The following is a 14,433-nucleotide window of genomic DNA, read 5'->3' as shown; positions in this document are numbered from 1 at the left end:
AGTGCACCTGGGATCACTAACCAGATGCCATTTCTCCCAGGCGTACAACTTCCCCCACTGAATGAGATTTCAGATGTATGACACACAGCTATCTCTTTTTTTCCTGGAGGCTGGCCTTTCACTATCTTGATGGTGTCCTTGGAGGTGGCACAGTTTTCAACACAGTCTTTTTTTTCCTTTGTCGTTCATACTTCTGGCTCCAGAGCTGAGCCACCATCAGCTAACCCACAGTCACAAAGACCCACACTTGCTATCCTCCAAAGGCCTCATGGCTTGGCTTTGGAGTACAGCTTCCTCCTTTGGCATATACACAGCCCCGCATCTCAATGGCGTTGGTGGAAAGGCCACCCTTCCCCATTGAATTATTGCGGTACTTTTATCAAACAGTTTTGGTAAAAATGTACTTTCTAAATTTCAGGACTTCAGTTTCATTCCAAGATTATATATGTATATCTTTCTGTCTTGGTTATTGTAGCCAATTAGTAAGTTTGAAACCACATGCATAAGGCATATAATTTGTTCCTCAAAAAAGAATATTTGGGTCATTCTGGAGTTTTTGCATTTTTTTTCTTTTGAAGATTTTAGCACTATCTTAGCGACAGTGTCCTTTGCTTTACAGAAGCTTCTCAGTGTCAGGACTGTCCCATTTATTCAATGAGGCCCTTACTGTCTGTGCTGCTGGAGTTATACGTAGGAAGTGGTCTCCTGTGCCCACATGTTGTAGAGTACTTCCCACTTTCTCTTCTATCAGGTTCAGTGTGTTCAGACTGATATTGAGGTCTTTAATCCACTTGGACTTGAGTTTTGTGCATGGTGATAGATATGGATCTATTTTCATTCTTCTACAGATTGACATCAAGTTTTGCCAGCACAATGTGTTGAAGATGCTCTCTTTTTTCCATTGTATACTTTTAGCTCCTTTATTGAAAATCAGGTACGGAAAGGCAACCCACTGACTGGGAGAAAATCTTCACCAACCCCGCAACTGACAAAGATCTCATCTCCAAAATATATAAAGAACTCAAGAAACTAGACTGTAAAAGGCTAATCAACCCAATTATAAAATGGGGGCACTGAGCTGAACAGAGATCTCTCAACGGAAGAAGTTCAAATGGCCAAAAGACACCTAAGGTCATGCTCAACTTCCTTAGTGATCAGGGTAATGCAAATCAAGCCAACTTTAAGATACCATCTTACACCTGTCAGAATGGCTAAAATCAAAAACACCAATGATAGCCTTTGCTGGAGAGGATGTGGAGAAAGGGGTACACTCATCCATTGCTGGTGGGAATGCAAACTTGTGCAACCACTCTGGAAAGCAGTGTGGAGGTTTCTCAGGAAATTCGGGATCAACCTACCCATGGACCCAGCAATACCACTCTTGGGAATATACCCAAGAGAGGCCTTTCATACAACAAAAGTATATGCTCTACTATGTTCATAGCAGCATTGTTTGTAATAGCCAGAACCTGGAAACAACCTAGATGCCCTTCAATTGAAGAATGGATGAAGAAAGTATGGAATATATACATATTAGAGTACTACTCAGCAGTAAAAAACAAGGACTTCTTGAAGTTTGCAGGCAAATGGATGGAAATAGAAAACACCATCCTGAGTGAGGTAAGCCAGACCCAAAAAGAGGAACATGGGATGTACTCACTCATATTTGGTTTCTAGCCATAAATAAAGGACATTGAGCCTATAATTCGGGTTCTTAGAGAAGCTAAATAAGAAGGAGAACCCAAAGAAAAACATATAGGCATCCTCCTGAATATTAACCTTCATCAGGCGATGAAAGGAGACAGAGACAGAGACCCACATTGGAGCACCGGACTGAAATCTCAAGGTCCAAATCAGGAGCAGAAGGAGAGAGAGCACGAGCAAGGAACTCAGGACCGCGAGGGGTGCACCCACACACTGAGACAATGGGGATGTTCTATCGGGAACTCACCAAGGCCAGCTGGCCTGGGTCTGAAAAAGCCTGGGTTAAAACCGGTCTCGCTGAACATAGTGGACAATGAGGACTACTGAGACCTCAAGAACAATGGCAATGGGTTTTTGATCCTACTGCACCTATTGGCTTTGTAGGAGCCTAGGCAGTTTGGATGCTCACCTTACTAGACCTGGATGGAGGAGGGTGGTCCTTGGACTTCCCACAGGGCAGAGAACCCTGATTGCTCTTTGGGCTGACGAGGGAGGGGGACTTGATTGGGGGAGGGGGAGGGGAAGGGGAGGCGGCGGTGGGGAAGAGACAGAAATCTTTAATAAATAAATTAAAAAAAAGGAAAAAAAGATTTTAGCACTAACTTTCAATCTTTGCAGAGCATTATTATCTTAATAAAATTAAAGATTTCTGTTCAATAACAGGATGCCTTCCTATTATTAAGCCTGCATTTCTTTAGATTCAATCAACTATTCTACCCTGGCTTGTACTTCCCCATCACTTAAAGAATACTGAAGACCACACATGAGTGGCACTGGGGATTATTTTCATTTAACATAAATCCCGGGGTAGCCCAACCATCTTGTTGTACAAACCAGTAGTTGGCTTACTTTGGTTGCTGAGTTGTCCAGTGTAAGGATCTAAGATCGACTCTCCCAGCAGCCCGTGCACTGACAGGTATGAAAATGTTTTCCATTATGGGCTGGTATTACAGCTGGGCAAAATGAGATGGTGTATGTCTGTAGCCCCAGGACTGAGAAACTGAGGAAGACTGAAGTTCAAGGAAGACTTGGTGTACACAAAGAATCTGTGTCTAGGAATGAAAAGCAATAATGTTCTGAATATCCATAGGTATGTCTTCATGAATCTCTACAGGTAGGTCTTCATGAATCTCCATAGGTAGGTCTTCATGAATATCCATAGGTAGGTCTTCATGAATATCTATAGGTAAGTCTTCATGAATATTTATAGGTAGGTCTTCATGAATATCCTTAGATAGATCTTCATGAATATCCATAGGTAGATCATCATGAATATCCTTAGATAGATCTTCATGAATATCCATAGGTAGGTCTTCATGAATATCCATAGGTAGGTCTTCATGAATATCCTTAAATAGGTCTTCATGAATATCCATAGGTAGGTCTTCATGAATATCCAAGGTCATCATGAATATCATAGGTAGGTCATCATGAATATCCATAGGTAGGTCTTCATGAATCTCCATAGGTAGGTCTTTGTGAATACCCTTAGATAGATCTTCATGATTACACAATTATATACTTTGCTTCTCAGGGTCTAATCTCTAATTATACAATACTTAGTCCTTCTAGTATGGTTTTAGTTTTGAAGAAACCTCCAAATTCTTTTCCATTTCTGCCATCTTGTATCCCCATCTTCAGAATGTCGGCTGTCTTCGACATTCTTGCCGCTTCTCTGGATGTCAGCCTTTCTTCTATCATCTGTAGCGACGGCACTTCCTGATCTCATCTTGCATTTACTAACTGCCGATGGTTTATAGCTGCTTTAATGACTTATGCTCCCTCTGCGTATCACCTTTGCTTAAATGACTGTAATATTTGTTTCATTTTTAAATTATAATAGAAACCCACAGAGGATTAATGAGACAAATCAGTGAAGAAAGGAACTCATAAGAAGGGAAGAGAGAAGTGAATTCACACACTTGCTGTTCCTCCCTTCCACACTCATTACACGCCACGCACACACCACATACACACACACCACACTCACCACACCACACACACACATACCACACACATACACACACAATTTCTTAGGATGGCTAGACAAATTTTTTTATACCTTAGGAGAGTGGAACACACAATTTTAAAACACCTTTCAGAAATCACGGGTCTTCCCCAGGCTATTGCATCCCCGTGGCTCTCTCCGGTGACTCTGAGCAAGAGCAGCATCCAAAGCAAGCAACAAACCCTGTAATCGCAGTGCGCAAAACCGGCACTGAAGAACACTTTGCTTCTGAGTGACGGTGCTTGGTATGGTAGCGGCAGTCGCCACACCTGCCATTTAGGGTGAGTTCAGCTTAACAAAACGTCCATCTGGACGCATCTGCCCTGTGGGCGGCTGAGAAGCGCTCGCCCTTGGTAGGTGCAGCGCACCAGCTCAGGCAACGTTTCACAGGCCATGCAGCTTCTGGAAATTAAAACCACAAAGGAAACAACCTTCACGTTAATATATTCTGATCCATCATCAGAGCAGAGAGGAAGATTTTTCATAAAACTTACATTTCCCCGAGAGAAAACCAATAAGGAAACAGACTATATTCAAAGTAACTGTAAAGAAGGAATACCAGTAGCCATTTGCACACGCTTTGTCTTTTAGCTTAATTGTTTTCCTACACAGAACCTCAAGACAGAGATCGTAGGGACCGTGGTGACAGCTCAGCGGTTAAGAGTGAACACTGTTCTTGCAGAAGACCCAAGCTCAGTTCCCACAACCCACCCGGTATAGCTCACAGCCACCTGTAACTCCAGTCCAAGGGGCTATAGCACCCTCTGGCAGCCATAATGGATTTGCAGCTACACATGCATCGGAAACACACAGAGAACATACTTTAAAGAATCGTTTTTAAATCTTCTCTTTTTACCACTATATATATCTCAGTTACTCATTTTTTTTGCACATTCACTGTGAGCATCTTCCACAACTGTTCTATATCAGACACAGAATTAATTATGTCTGGTCTCACAAATTATAACAGACTGCTTCCTGCTACTTTATCCTAATCACTAACTAGTTCCAGCAGGGATATATCTTTTCTTACACAATAAAATTATTTTTACCTCTAAAAGCATTTTCTCTCTAGAAACAGAGCAAACGTCATGCCAGGATAATCCTGGTCTGGAGTGAAAGACTTAGAAGCATCTGCAGAACGGTTAAGTAAGTTTGGCAAGCATGAGGGTCTAAAGGAAACAGACAGGAAGACACAGGACTGTAAGGGGATGCCTGGGATGGAGCACTTGGAACCCTGCCATCTCTGCTGGCATCCTCAGGGAGCCTGAGGAATCCATCGAGGCAAGGAACAAGGCAAGGCCCAAGGCCAGGCCCTGGCAGAAGGTAAGATTCCAGGGGCAAAAAGCCCTCAGCTGGAGGCCTGTTGAAGAACTCTCTAAAAGGAGGCTTCTACCCACCCTTGCCCATGAAGGAACGCAAGAGTCAAAGTGCTTTTCAAACGTATGAACTGATGTTCTGGAGCCTAAAATTGAAAGAATGTATAAACTTCAGTTCACACCATATGCACGGCCTAGCTTCTCCGGCTTAAACTTTAAAGTCTAGAAAAAGGAAGCATTAAATAATGTGCCAGTTTGCATGACTCAGCTCCATCCTGCTGGGGGACAGAGGCCAGACACTAGCTATGAAATTTTGGACCAGGCCCCTAACATGCAGTGACCCAAACCAGATCAACAATTACCATGGGATGGGGACAGGAATGACTTGCAAGGAGGTGAAGACAGGTGCGAATTGAGTTCAGGTCAATGCCAGCTAAGAAAGCACAAGGCCTCGATCACTTCACATAGAAAAGTCTGAGAAGGGGTCCTAGGAAACATTCATTCAAATTAACAAATGACTCAGCCACTAGTAGTGCAAAGGTGGCCCCACAGAGATGACTACTTTTTGAGAATTTTTCAAAAGAGAAGTCACTGAAAATTTGGTAAAGAAACCGAAATTTGAGCAGGAGGTTAGGAAAAAGGAGCAAATGGAAAGCCTATTAGTATAGAATAACCACTTAAATTATAAACTCGATAGATGAGTTGACATATTGGAAAGAGCCGCAGGAGCCGCAGGGCAGCGATAGATAGGGCCTGCATGGATCACTCGGAACCACACCGTGCGTCCACGGGTGCCCAAACAGCTCACAAGACTGCCGCAGAGTCTGCCAGTCTCTGACTTCCAAATAAAGAGAGCAACTGCCCGAAGGGATCTGCGTGTAACTTCACCACCCCAGAGCAAGGCACACTCAAGGGCTGGTCACCAGCCATGTGTGCCATCGACAAACACCTTGAGTTTAGATTTAGCTGCTTAAGAACTGTTCTTTATATGAGATCATTTTTTTACCAAGTCTAGGAGGTCAGTGCAATTCTGGGTTGCATCTTGGATTTTCCTGAACGTAAAACCAATTCTCCTGTGCATCTGTCCCTGGATGCCGCCAGCAGTCTGTCTGCCTGGGACTCCCTCCGACTTCCCAGGCATGCTTGATATTCAGTTTTAAAGAAAGCCAATACAGTTATTTAAATGTCTGTTGAGTCTTGCATACATATGTAAGTACGTGTGATGAATACATTTAAAACAAACCACCATAAATTCAATAGGTGTATTTCCATATTGCCCTTTCCTTAAAAGCTCTGTACGATATTTGATATTTGATATTTCCTTGTGGGTGTGCGCAGGCACTCAGTGTTAGGAATCATCCAAGCCAATCGCCATCTGGTCCAGGAGATACACAAGTACATTCAAAGGGAGGCTCTGACCTTCTTCATTAATAGGCAAATCTTTACAATATTAAACCTAAGAAATGCAAGAAAAGATTGCAAAAAATAGGCACAGCTCATTATGCACCATGAACCTCTGAATCCTTCAATCACCACACCAGGAACAGTGTCACTTCCTCCTTAATCAAAGCTACCTGTTTTACAAGGTTCTGTGCCATGGAGTCTAGAGCAAACCAGCCTGATGGCCAGAGACACAACTGTTACTGGTTTTCTTTGGTTGTGTAAGAAATAACACAGTCACCAACAATGCGGCTGACCGCCGGAAACCAGACCCAGAGCAACCAGTCCCAGCCCCAGAGCTGCCCACTCAGGGGCAAAGCCCCTGCATACTCACAGCTAGAGAAGGTCAGGGGGCAGGCGTGTGCATCCATGGGGAAGTTGTGCAGCTGCAGCTGGCACTCTGCATTGATGGTGAGCCTGCGGAAGAGACCAGCATCCTTTGGGATCAGCAGCAACACAGCCAAGGCCACCAATGGGGTTAGGCATCCCAAGGTGGGTGTGTACCCCAGGAGGAGATGGGTGGGCAATGTCAGGAAGCAGGGTCTCCCTCACTCTGGTTCGCTTTTGGGGGGGCGGCTTTTGATTGCTTTCTTACTGAGCTACTCTGTTTTGCTTTTATTTATTTATTGGTTTTATTCTGTAGCTTTGGAGCCTGTCCTGGAACCCAGGCTGGCCTCGAACTCACAGAAATCCGCCTGCCTCTGTCTCCCGAGTGCTGGGATTAAAGACCTGCGCCACCATTACCTGGCTCTGCTTTGCTTTGAACTATCAGTAGCAGAGCAAATTCTAGTAAAACTCCGGTGTTACCTAGAAATACAAGCTAAGCCACAGTGCGGGGGGGGGGGGGGAATGGCTGTTGTATCCTAAGCCACTGTTTGAATTCGTTTGAATGAAGTCCTTCCACTTTAAGCTGGTAGGTTGGTCCATGCAGACATTAAGCCAAATCCCTCCGCTTCCACGGCATTTCTTCTTTGGACACCTCCCTCTACTGGTGCAGGCAGGCGGCAGCTGTACTATGTGAGTCCATTTCATGCTCCCTGTGTGTCAAGAGGCCTATCACAGATGGAGCACCAGCCAGGCTCAGTACTGTTTCCCTCAGGATGCGCTTCTCTTCTGAGTCCCCTTCATAGCCCTGTATGATTGCTGAGAAGCCTGGAATAATGTCTGCCTTCCTTAGCCCGTATCATCACCAAACTTCCCTGCTGTGGCTCTTTGTTGTTCTTTCTGTGGGTCCCTTTCTGGAAACTTCCTTCCCTTGGACTTTGATGTTGCCTTCACATTTTGATGTCAGTATGTGTCTCTTGGTGCCGTGGAAACCTTAGTTGGTAGGGATCACAATTTCTCCTCCGTGCCAGGATCACTCATAATTAAAATCTCTATAATAAATACGGAATGAAGGAGAACGCGAGGAGCTATGAGGAAAAGGCGCTTAAGGGAGCCTGGGGGAAAGCAGTATATTTCAAAGGAAGGTGCTTTTCTTTAATTGATCGGCAATCTGAGATGCCTTGTAGCCCGGGAAAGAGATGGGTGTGTGCCTAGGACCTTAAACCTGGAATAGGGTAGGAGAACTGGTCACCTCTGACTTTACTTTTTAATCCTTTCCCTCTTCTTTTAAAGAGGCAGACTTTTCACTTGAGTTTCTGGGTTCTAGGAAGAGGCCTCTTTAAGGTCCATCATTCCTTAGCACCTGTGACCTACCTTGCAGAAGAATTAATGTGTTTGTTTAGATAAAGGAAATGCTGCCTTTGGAAGCTAATGTCCCAAGAAGTAAGTCCATAGAGACACTCAAAAGATGAGTGGGGACCAGCACCCCGGAGAGACCATCTGATCCTCAGCGAGCCTCCCATCTGGGGTCTTGCTGTAGTCCTCCGTGTTCCATGAGAACACTCTGCATTGCTGAGCTCCAAGCAGACAAACATTTGAGACAGAAGGGTCTCCTGCTTTTCACAAGTCTGGACTTGAATAGATGCATTCTCTTTCACTTGTGCTTCCTAGGTATCGCAGCAAGTTATACTACCTTAGATTCCATCAATAAAGCCAGCTTTAAAAACTCAAAACAGAGCTAGAGAACATCTTACCGTAATGTGTACAGGATTTTCCCATCATTCCAGATTCTGAGGAGCTGGTTGGGTGTGGTGATCCAATGAGCCTCCGCAGTCTTGGAGTTTCGGAAGATGGTGTCTGGGATCCATATCAGGCCAACCATGTTGCTGTTCAGAGTGAGGATTTTCATGGTGCTGTTGAATCGAAGGCGGCTGTCTGTCCAGGTCTGAGCAAAAAAGATATCAATTTGGTATTCCTGAAACAGAGAAAAGAGATTTTCTATTAATCTGCGGCCAATCAGCAAAGCCTTTGAGCCTGAGAAAGGAGACAGGCAGGTGCCTAGGAACCGGAAATCTATGACATGTGACAGGGTAGGTGAACTGGTCCCTTTGTCCTGCTCCTGAGTCCTCTCCTCCTTGTAAGGAGGCAACCCTTTCACAGGGCTTCTGAGATTTAAGGAGACTGAATTTCAATATGCTTTGCTGTCTTTGTCAAAAGTTTAATTTTCTTCTATGTTTTCACTTCCCCCTCCCCCAACTCCCCCCTTTCACGAGTAGCAGATGAACTGTCTGGCTGAACGCATTTACATCCAGCAAACACCTAGTTGGCATTATCAGCAAGCAATATGATAGAATTTGAGGCATTGTTCTCTTAACCTTAAGTGGCAATAAGAACATACGATCTGATGGGGATGGAGGAGGGAGCAGTACACACTTCAGGGCATGGTGCAGAACCTAAACCAACCAAACTTGGACGCCTTGTTTGATAACTCAGAGCCAATGTTCTATACAGCGAGGAGAATAATGTCCCTTTCCTAAATGTGCGAAAGAGTAAATGAGATGATGAACTGGAAAGGCGGAGGCTGAGCACCGAGAGACTGTAACTTATATTAGCTCATGAAACAACGCACCATTATTCAACAGTCTTCCCAGATAACACAGCCTTGAGAAGAAGAGAAGGAGGAGGAGGAAGGGAAGCAGGAGAAAGAGGTGCAGGAAGAGGAGGAGGAAGAGGAGGAGCAGGAGGAGCAGGAGGAGGAGGGGGACCAGGAGGAGGAGGAGGAGGAGGAGGAAGCACAGGAGATAAACCGCACAGAACTGCAGTGGAAAGCCACTGAAGGCAGTCTTGATCCTAACAGATGGCTGGGGGTGGGGAGGTGGCAAGAGTGGCGGTTAGGGTCCCACAGGCAAAGACCCAGCATAGATAGCTGTTGTTCCAGAGTTCACAGGCCCAATATGACTTGGCTTGATGATCAGAGGACTGGTACAGGGCTCAGAGCACCACCACAACACACAAGGAATGTCACCGCCTCATCTGTTTCTGAGGAGATTTTCTACCCACATTGTGAAGAGCCACCACAGGTCTGGGGAAAGGTGGCTTCTGGGGCTGATCTCCAAAGCTTGGCTTTTCATAATTTCCACTAAGCATTAGATATTATAATTTTAGTGCTTTCACAGAGCATTGACTCAGTAGCTCTCGGTGAACTGGGTAATTCTCTTTCCAACTGAGCTTCCAGGAAAAGAAGGCCTCTGAGATTCAGCCAGTGTTCTGTCGGCTAATGTTTCCCTTAGCACTGCTCTGTTGCGTTGACCATACGAAGCTCTGTAGCCCCCGGAGAAGCAGCACTTGAGAGCAAAAAAGGTCACAGTCATCAGGGAGCTTGTCTTCCAGTCAAATGAGACAAAACTTAAGTTAAAATAATAGCGTGATTGAGGGTGATATTACCACGCACACACCTCCCCACGCATGCGAGTTTGCATTTTGTTCAGCGAAAACCAAAAGCATGCTTGTATGCATTCCCTGAGAGTTCACACACTTGAACTTTTCCATTTGAGAGTCTGGTGTCTGGAGCGTAAGCAGGATTAGACGGGGTCTTGAAGGGAAGGTCCCTATCATGGTGCTCATGGCTTCTCAAGAAAGGAAGATGGACCTGTGAACCGCTCAGCAGGAAAAGCTCGTGCCGTGCGAGCCTAACAATTTAAGATTGATCCCAAGGAACTCCTGATGAAAGGAGAGAGTGAACCCTGAATTGTGTTGTGACCTCCACGGGTGCACCATGTCCCATGGGGGCCCACATTCACAGTTAAAGAAAGTTGGGGGGCTGGAGAGATGGCTCAGTGGTTAAGAGCATTGCCTGCTCTTCCAAAGGTCCTGAGTTCATTTCTCAGCAACCACATGGTGGCTCACAGCCATTTGTAATGAAATCTAGTGCCCCCTTCTGACCTGCAGGCATACACACAGACAGAATATTGTATAATAAATAAAAAAATATTAAAAAAAAGAAAGTTGGGGGGAGGAAAGGAGAACAAGGGAGAGGGGGAAGTGGAGAGATATAAAGTGAACAAAACGTAATATTATATATATCTTGGTAGAGTCCAGAAAGTGGTAAATAATAGAAAAGAGACTGGAGGTCACAGGCTTTGCCTTACCCTGTGGTACCTGCCTCCTCTGCACCATCAAGACTCAACAATAATAGACACCATGCCCTTGGGCATCCAGCATCCAGAAAAGTGACCCAAGCAAACGTCTGTATTTTGTGTATAATGTGGTTTGTGGTATGACTATCCAAAAACAGAAAAGAGGACAGAGCCGTGTCCAGGTCTTCACCCTCAGAGAAGGGGGAGTTGAGAACAAAGAAGTTGAGTTTCATGTGACCTTTTTGAGCAGCTATGAGAAAAGCTGATCAGGAAACTTCCCCAGAAGACTCAATTCAATGTCAACTCACAACCTATCAGGGGCTTTGTGATGTCTCAGCAAACAGATGTCCTCCTAAAGAGTCTCTGCGTCTCCTATATATCTTCCACTATGGATCAGTGGAGGCTGCCTCCAAAATGTACGTGTCTAACAGGCACATCCTTAAAAGAGAAGCACACCAGGCACAGTATGGGAGTAACTAAGTGTGTGTTTGTGTCTCTGTGTGCGTGTGCATGTGTGTGTGTGTGTGTGTGTGTGAATGTGCGCGTGTGCGTATGTGTGTTTTCTTCCTGGTCATATATTCTCTTATATTATGACTTATACAAAACCAGAATTCAAGAACTAAACTTATAAACTGGATGACCGCATGTAGAAGCATCCTAACAGCTCCATACTTATGAGCCAGCACAAAACATGAGTCTAAATGGATCAGAGACCTCAGAATGAAGCCAGATCCACTGAATCTGAAAAAGGAAAAAGTGGCGAACAGTCTTGAACACATTGGTACAGGAAAAGAATTTCTGAACACAATACCCACAGCACAGGCACTAAGAGCAACATTATTAAATGTGACCTCACCTGGTGTGGTAGCACACACCTTTAATCCCAGCATTAGGAGGCAAAGGCAGATGGATCTCTGACCATCCTTGTCTACAAAAACAAACAAAATTTCTAAGACAGTTACGGCTATACAGTGAAACCCTGTCTTGAAAAACGAAAACAAAAATCATCAAATAAATGGGACCTCATGAAATGGAAAATCTGCATGGTAAAAGACACCATCATTTGGACAAAGCAGCAAGCTACAGAATGGGTAAAGATTTTGTTTACTATATGTCTGATATCTATATCTATCTATAAATAGATATATATCATTATTATCCAAAATATATTAAGAACTCAAAAAAAACCCCAAACATCAAGAAAACAAATAACTCCATTCAAAAGTGGGGTACAAATCTAAACAGAATTCCCAAAAGAGGAAACTCAAATGGCCGAGAAGCACTTAAAGAAACATTCAACATCCTTAGTCAGCAGGGAAATGCAAATCTAATCTACTCTGATATTCCATCTTACATCTTTCAGAATGGCCAAGATCAATAAAATGAATGACAGAAATTAACTCATGCTGCTGAAGTCAGGGGACAAACACAGCACTTGTCCCCTGTGGGTAGGAATGTACCACTTGTATAGTCGCTATGGAAATCAGTGAGGCAATTCTTCAGCAAGATGGCGCTTGATCTACTTCAAGATCCAGCTATAACACTCATGGGCGCGTAGCCAAAGGACACTTCAAAGCATTACAGAGATGCTTGCACAACCATGATCATGGTTCATGGTTCATCATGGCCTGTAATTGGAAACAATCTGGATGGCTGTGAGTGGATGAATGGGATAAAGAAAAGATGGCGCAGTTATACAATGGAAGACTACTCCACGTTTTACTTTTTTTTTTTTTCGAGACAGGGTTTCTCTGTGGTTTTGGAGCCTGTCCTGGAACTAGCTCTTGTAGACCAGGCTGGTCTCGAACTCACAGAGATCCGCCTGCCTCTGCCTCCCAAGTGCTGGGATTAAAGGCATGCACCACCACCGCCCGGCTATTCCACGTTTTAAAAAATGAAATTGTGAAACTCATAGGTGAATGGATGAAGCTAGAAAAAATTCATCCTGAGTGAGGTAACTCAGTCCTAGAAAGACAAATATGATACATATTCACTTATATGTGATATTAACTGTTAAGTCATTGATAAGCAAGCTACAATCCATATAACCACAGAGGTTAGGTATAGAGTTAAAAGATTTGGGGGGGTGGGAAAATGGAATAGTTATGGATAGACAGAGAAGGTTGTGGAATGGGAGGATCAAAAGGAAAGAGGGAGGGACAAGGGGAGTGACAGAGGAGATACAGATAAATCAAGGGCTATTTGAGGCATCATATGAAAATCTAATACAATAGAAGCTTCCTAAAATAAAAACATATGTAGAGTACCTTCTTGTACCAAAGATTTTAGTTCATAGGAGTAGGCTCNAGACAGCTAGAATTGAGAATCATTTGTGAGGTGACATGGAAACCTAATGTAGAAGCTTCCTAAAATATATACATAAATGAAGGCAATCTAAATGAAATCTCCAAATAATAAGGGAAACAGATTCCCAACTGGACACTTCTCATCACCAAAAGAAGCTCTTAGTATCAGGAATGGGTTAAAATCTAATTGAGTTCTTAACCAAAGGGAATCTATGGGAACCCTCAAACAACCCAGGCTACGGCTATTGGTAAGGTCCTATTGCTGAAGACAACACTTATACAACTCATTGAACACAGAGAACTCAAGCTGGTGCCTACATAGCACCTTCACCCCTATGGATGAGTGTTCATGATAAGGAAAGATACTTTGTATACCACCAAAGAAGAAAGTCAAAACATCAGTCAGGCTACAATCCCTCTGATCTACAACAGTGACCTGCCTGATATACTGGTGCAGTGGAGGCACAATGCTTACGGTAGTAACCAACCAATATCTGACTTGAGCTGGCCTACCCAAACCCAGTGCTGGTTGAGTGCTCAGAACCTGAGACGAGATTGGTCAAGGGCCTAGAGAAAAACCAAATACTACTGTTCTGCTAAAGGAACATAGCAATAAAAAGAATCCTAGTGACCTTCTGATATACTCACAGATCCATGGAGCTCAGCCCCTTTGAGCTCAGAGAAACCTAAGGAAGAAGAGAGTAAAGGCCAATGGAGATGGAGCTCACCAAGAGATCAAGGCCACAGCAGGGATGCTGTATCTATGAACTCACAGGGACTGTGACAGCGTGCACAGGCCTGCACCAGACGTGGTCCTAGAGCTGAAAGGGAAAGTAGAAACATGCCCCAATCCCTAGCCCAGAACCGGACACATGCCCCCGATCCGCAGCCCAGAACCTATCTCCAGTTGTGACTCACAGAGACTGTGACGGCAGCACAGGTCTGCCCCAGATGTGGTCCTAGAGCTGAAAGGAGAAGTGGACACACACCCTGATCCCTAGCCCAGAACCTATCTCCAGTTGATAGCTGCTCCCAATGGAAAATCTAGTTTTCTCCAAATGAGTCTTACCGAGGAAACAAACCATTCTAAAGGGAGGCACCCGTGGCCTGTAGCAGATGGCCAGCAGGAGATGAAATCACAGCATCATAAGAGGGTCTCTGTCTTATACTGCTTGCTTGTTTAAACATTGCATATG

The 14,433-nt window shown here is 44.3% G+C and overlaps 1 protein-coding gene across 1 annotated transcript in view; it reads right to left on the bottom strand.

Annotated features, from left to right (window-relative positions):
* Gabrg3 (gamma-aminobutyric acid type A receptor subunit gamma3) overlaps window positions 1-14,433 on the bottom strand; it is a 478,787-nt gene that overhangs the window by 147,278 nt on the left and 317,076 nt on the right. Inside the window, exons 4-5 of the mRNA XM_050140520.1 lie at window positions 8,550-8,770; window positions 6,806-6,888 (exon numbers count right to left, since the gene is read on the bottom strand). Of these exons, the coding sequence (XP_049996477.1) occupies window positions 6,806-6,888; window positions 8,550-8,770 (304 nt within the window). The remainder of the gene's footprint in view (window positions 1-6,805; window positions 6,889-8,549; window positions 8,771-14,433) is intronic.

Source organism: Alexandromys fortis, unplaced genomic scaffold, assembly GCF_014885135.2.
Source record: "Alexandromys fortis isolate MF-2015 unplaced genomic scaffold, M_Fortis_MF-2015_v1.1 scaffold_39, whole genome shotgun sequence".
In the NCBI taxonomy this organism is placed as follows: domain Eukaryota; kingdom Metazoa; phylum Chordata; class Mammalia; order Rodentia; family Cricetidae; genus Alexandromys; species Alexandromys fortis.
This window is presented reverse-complemented; position numbering and strand designations above follow the sequence as displayed.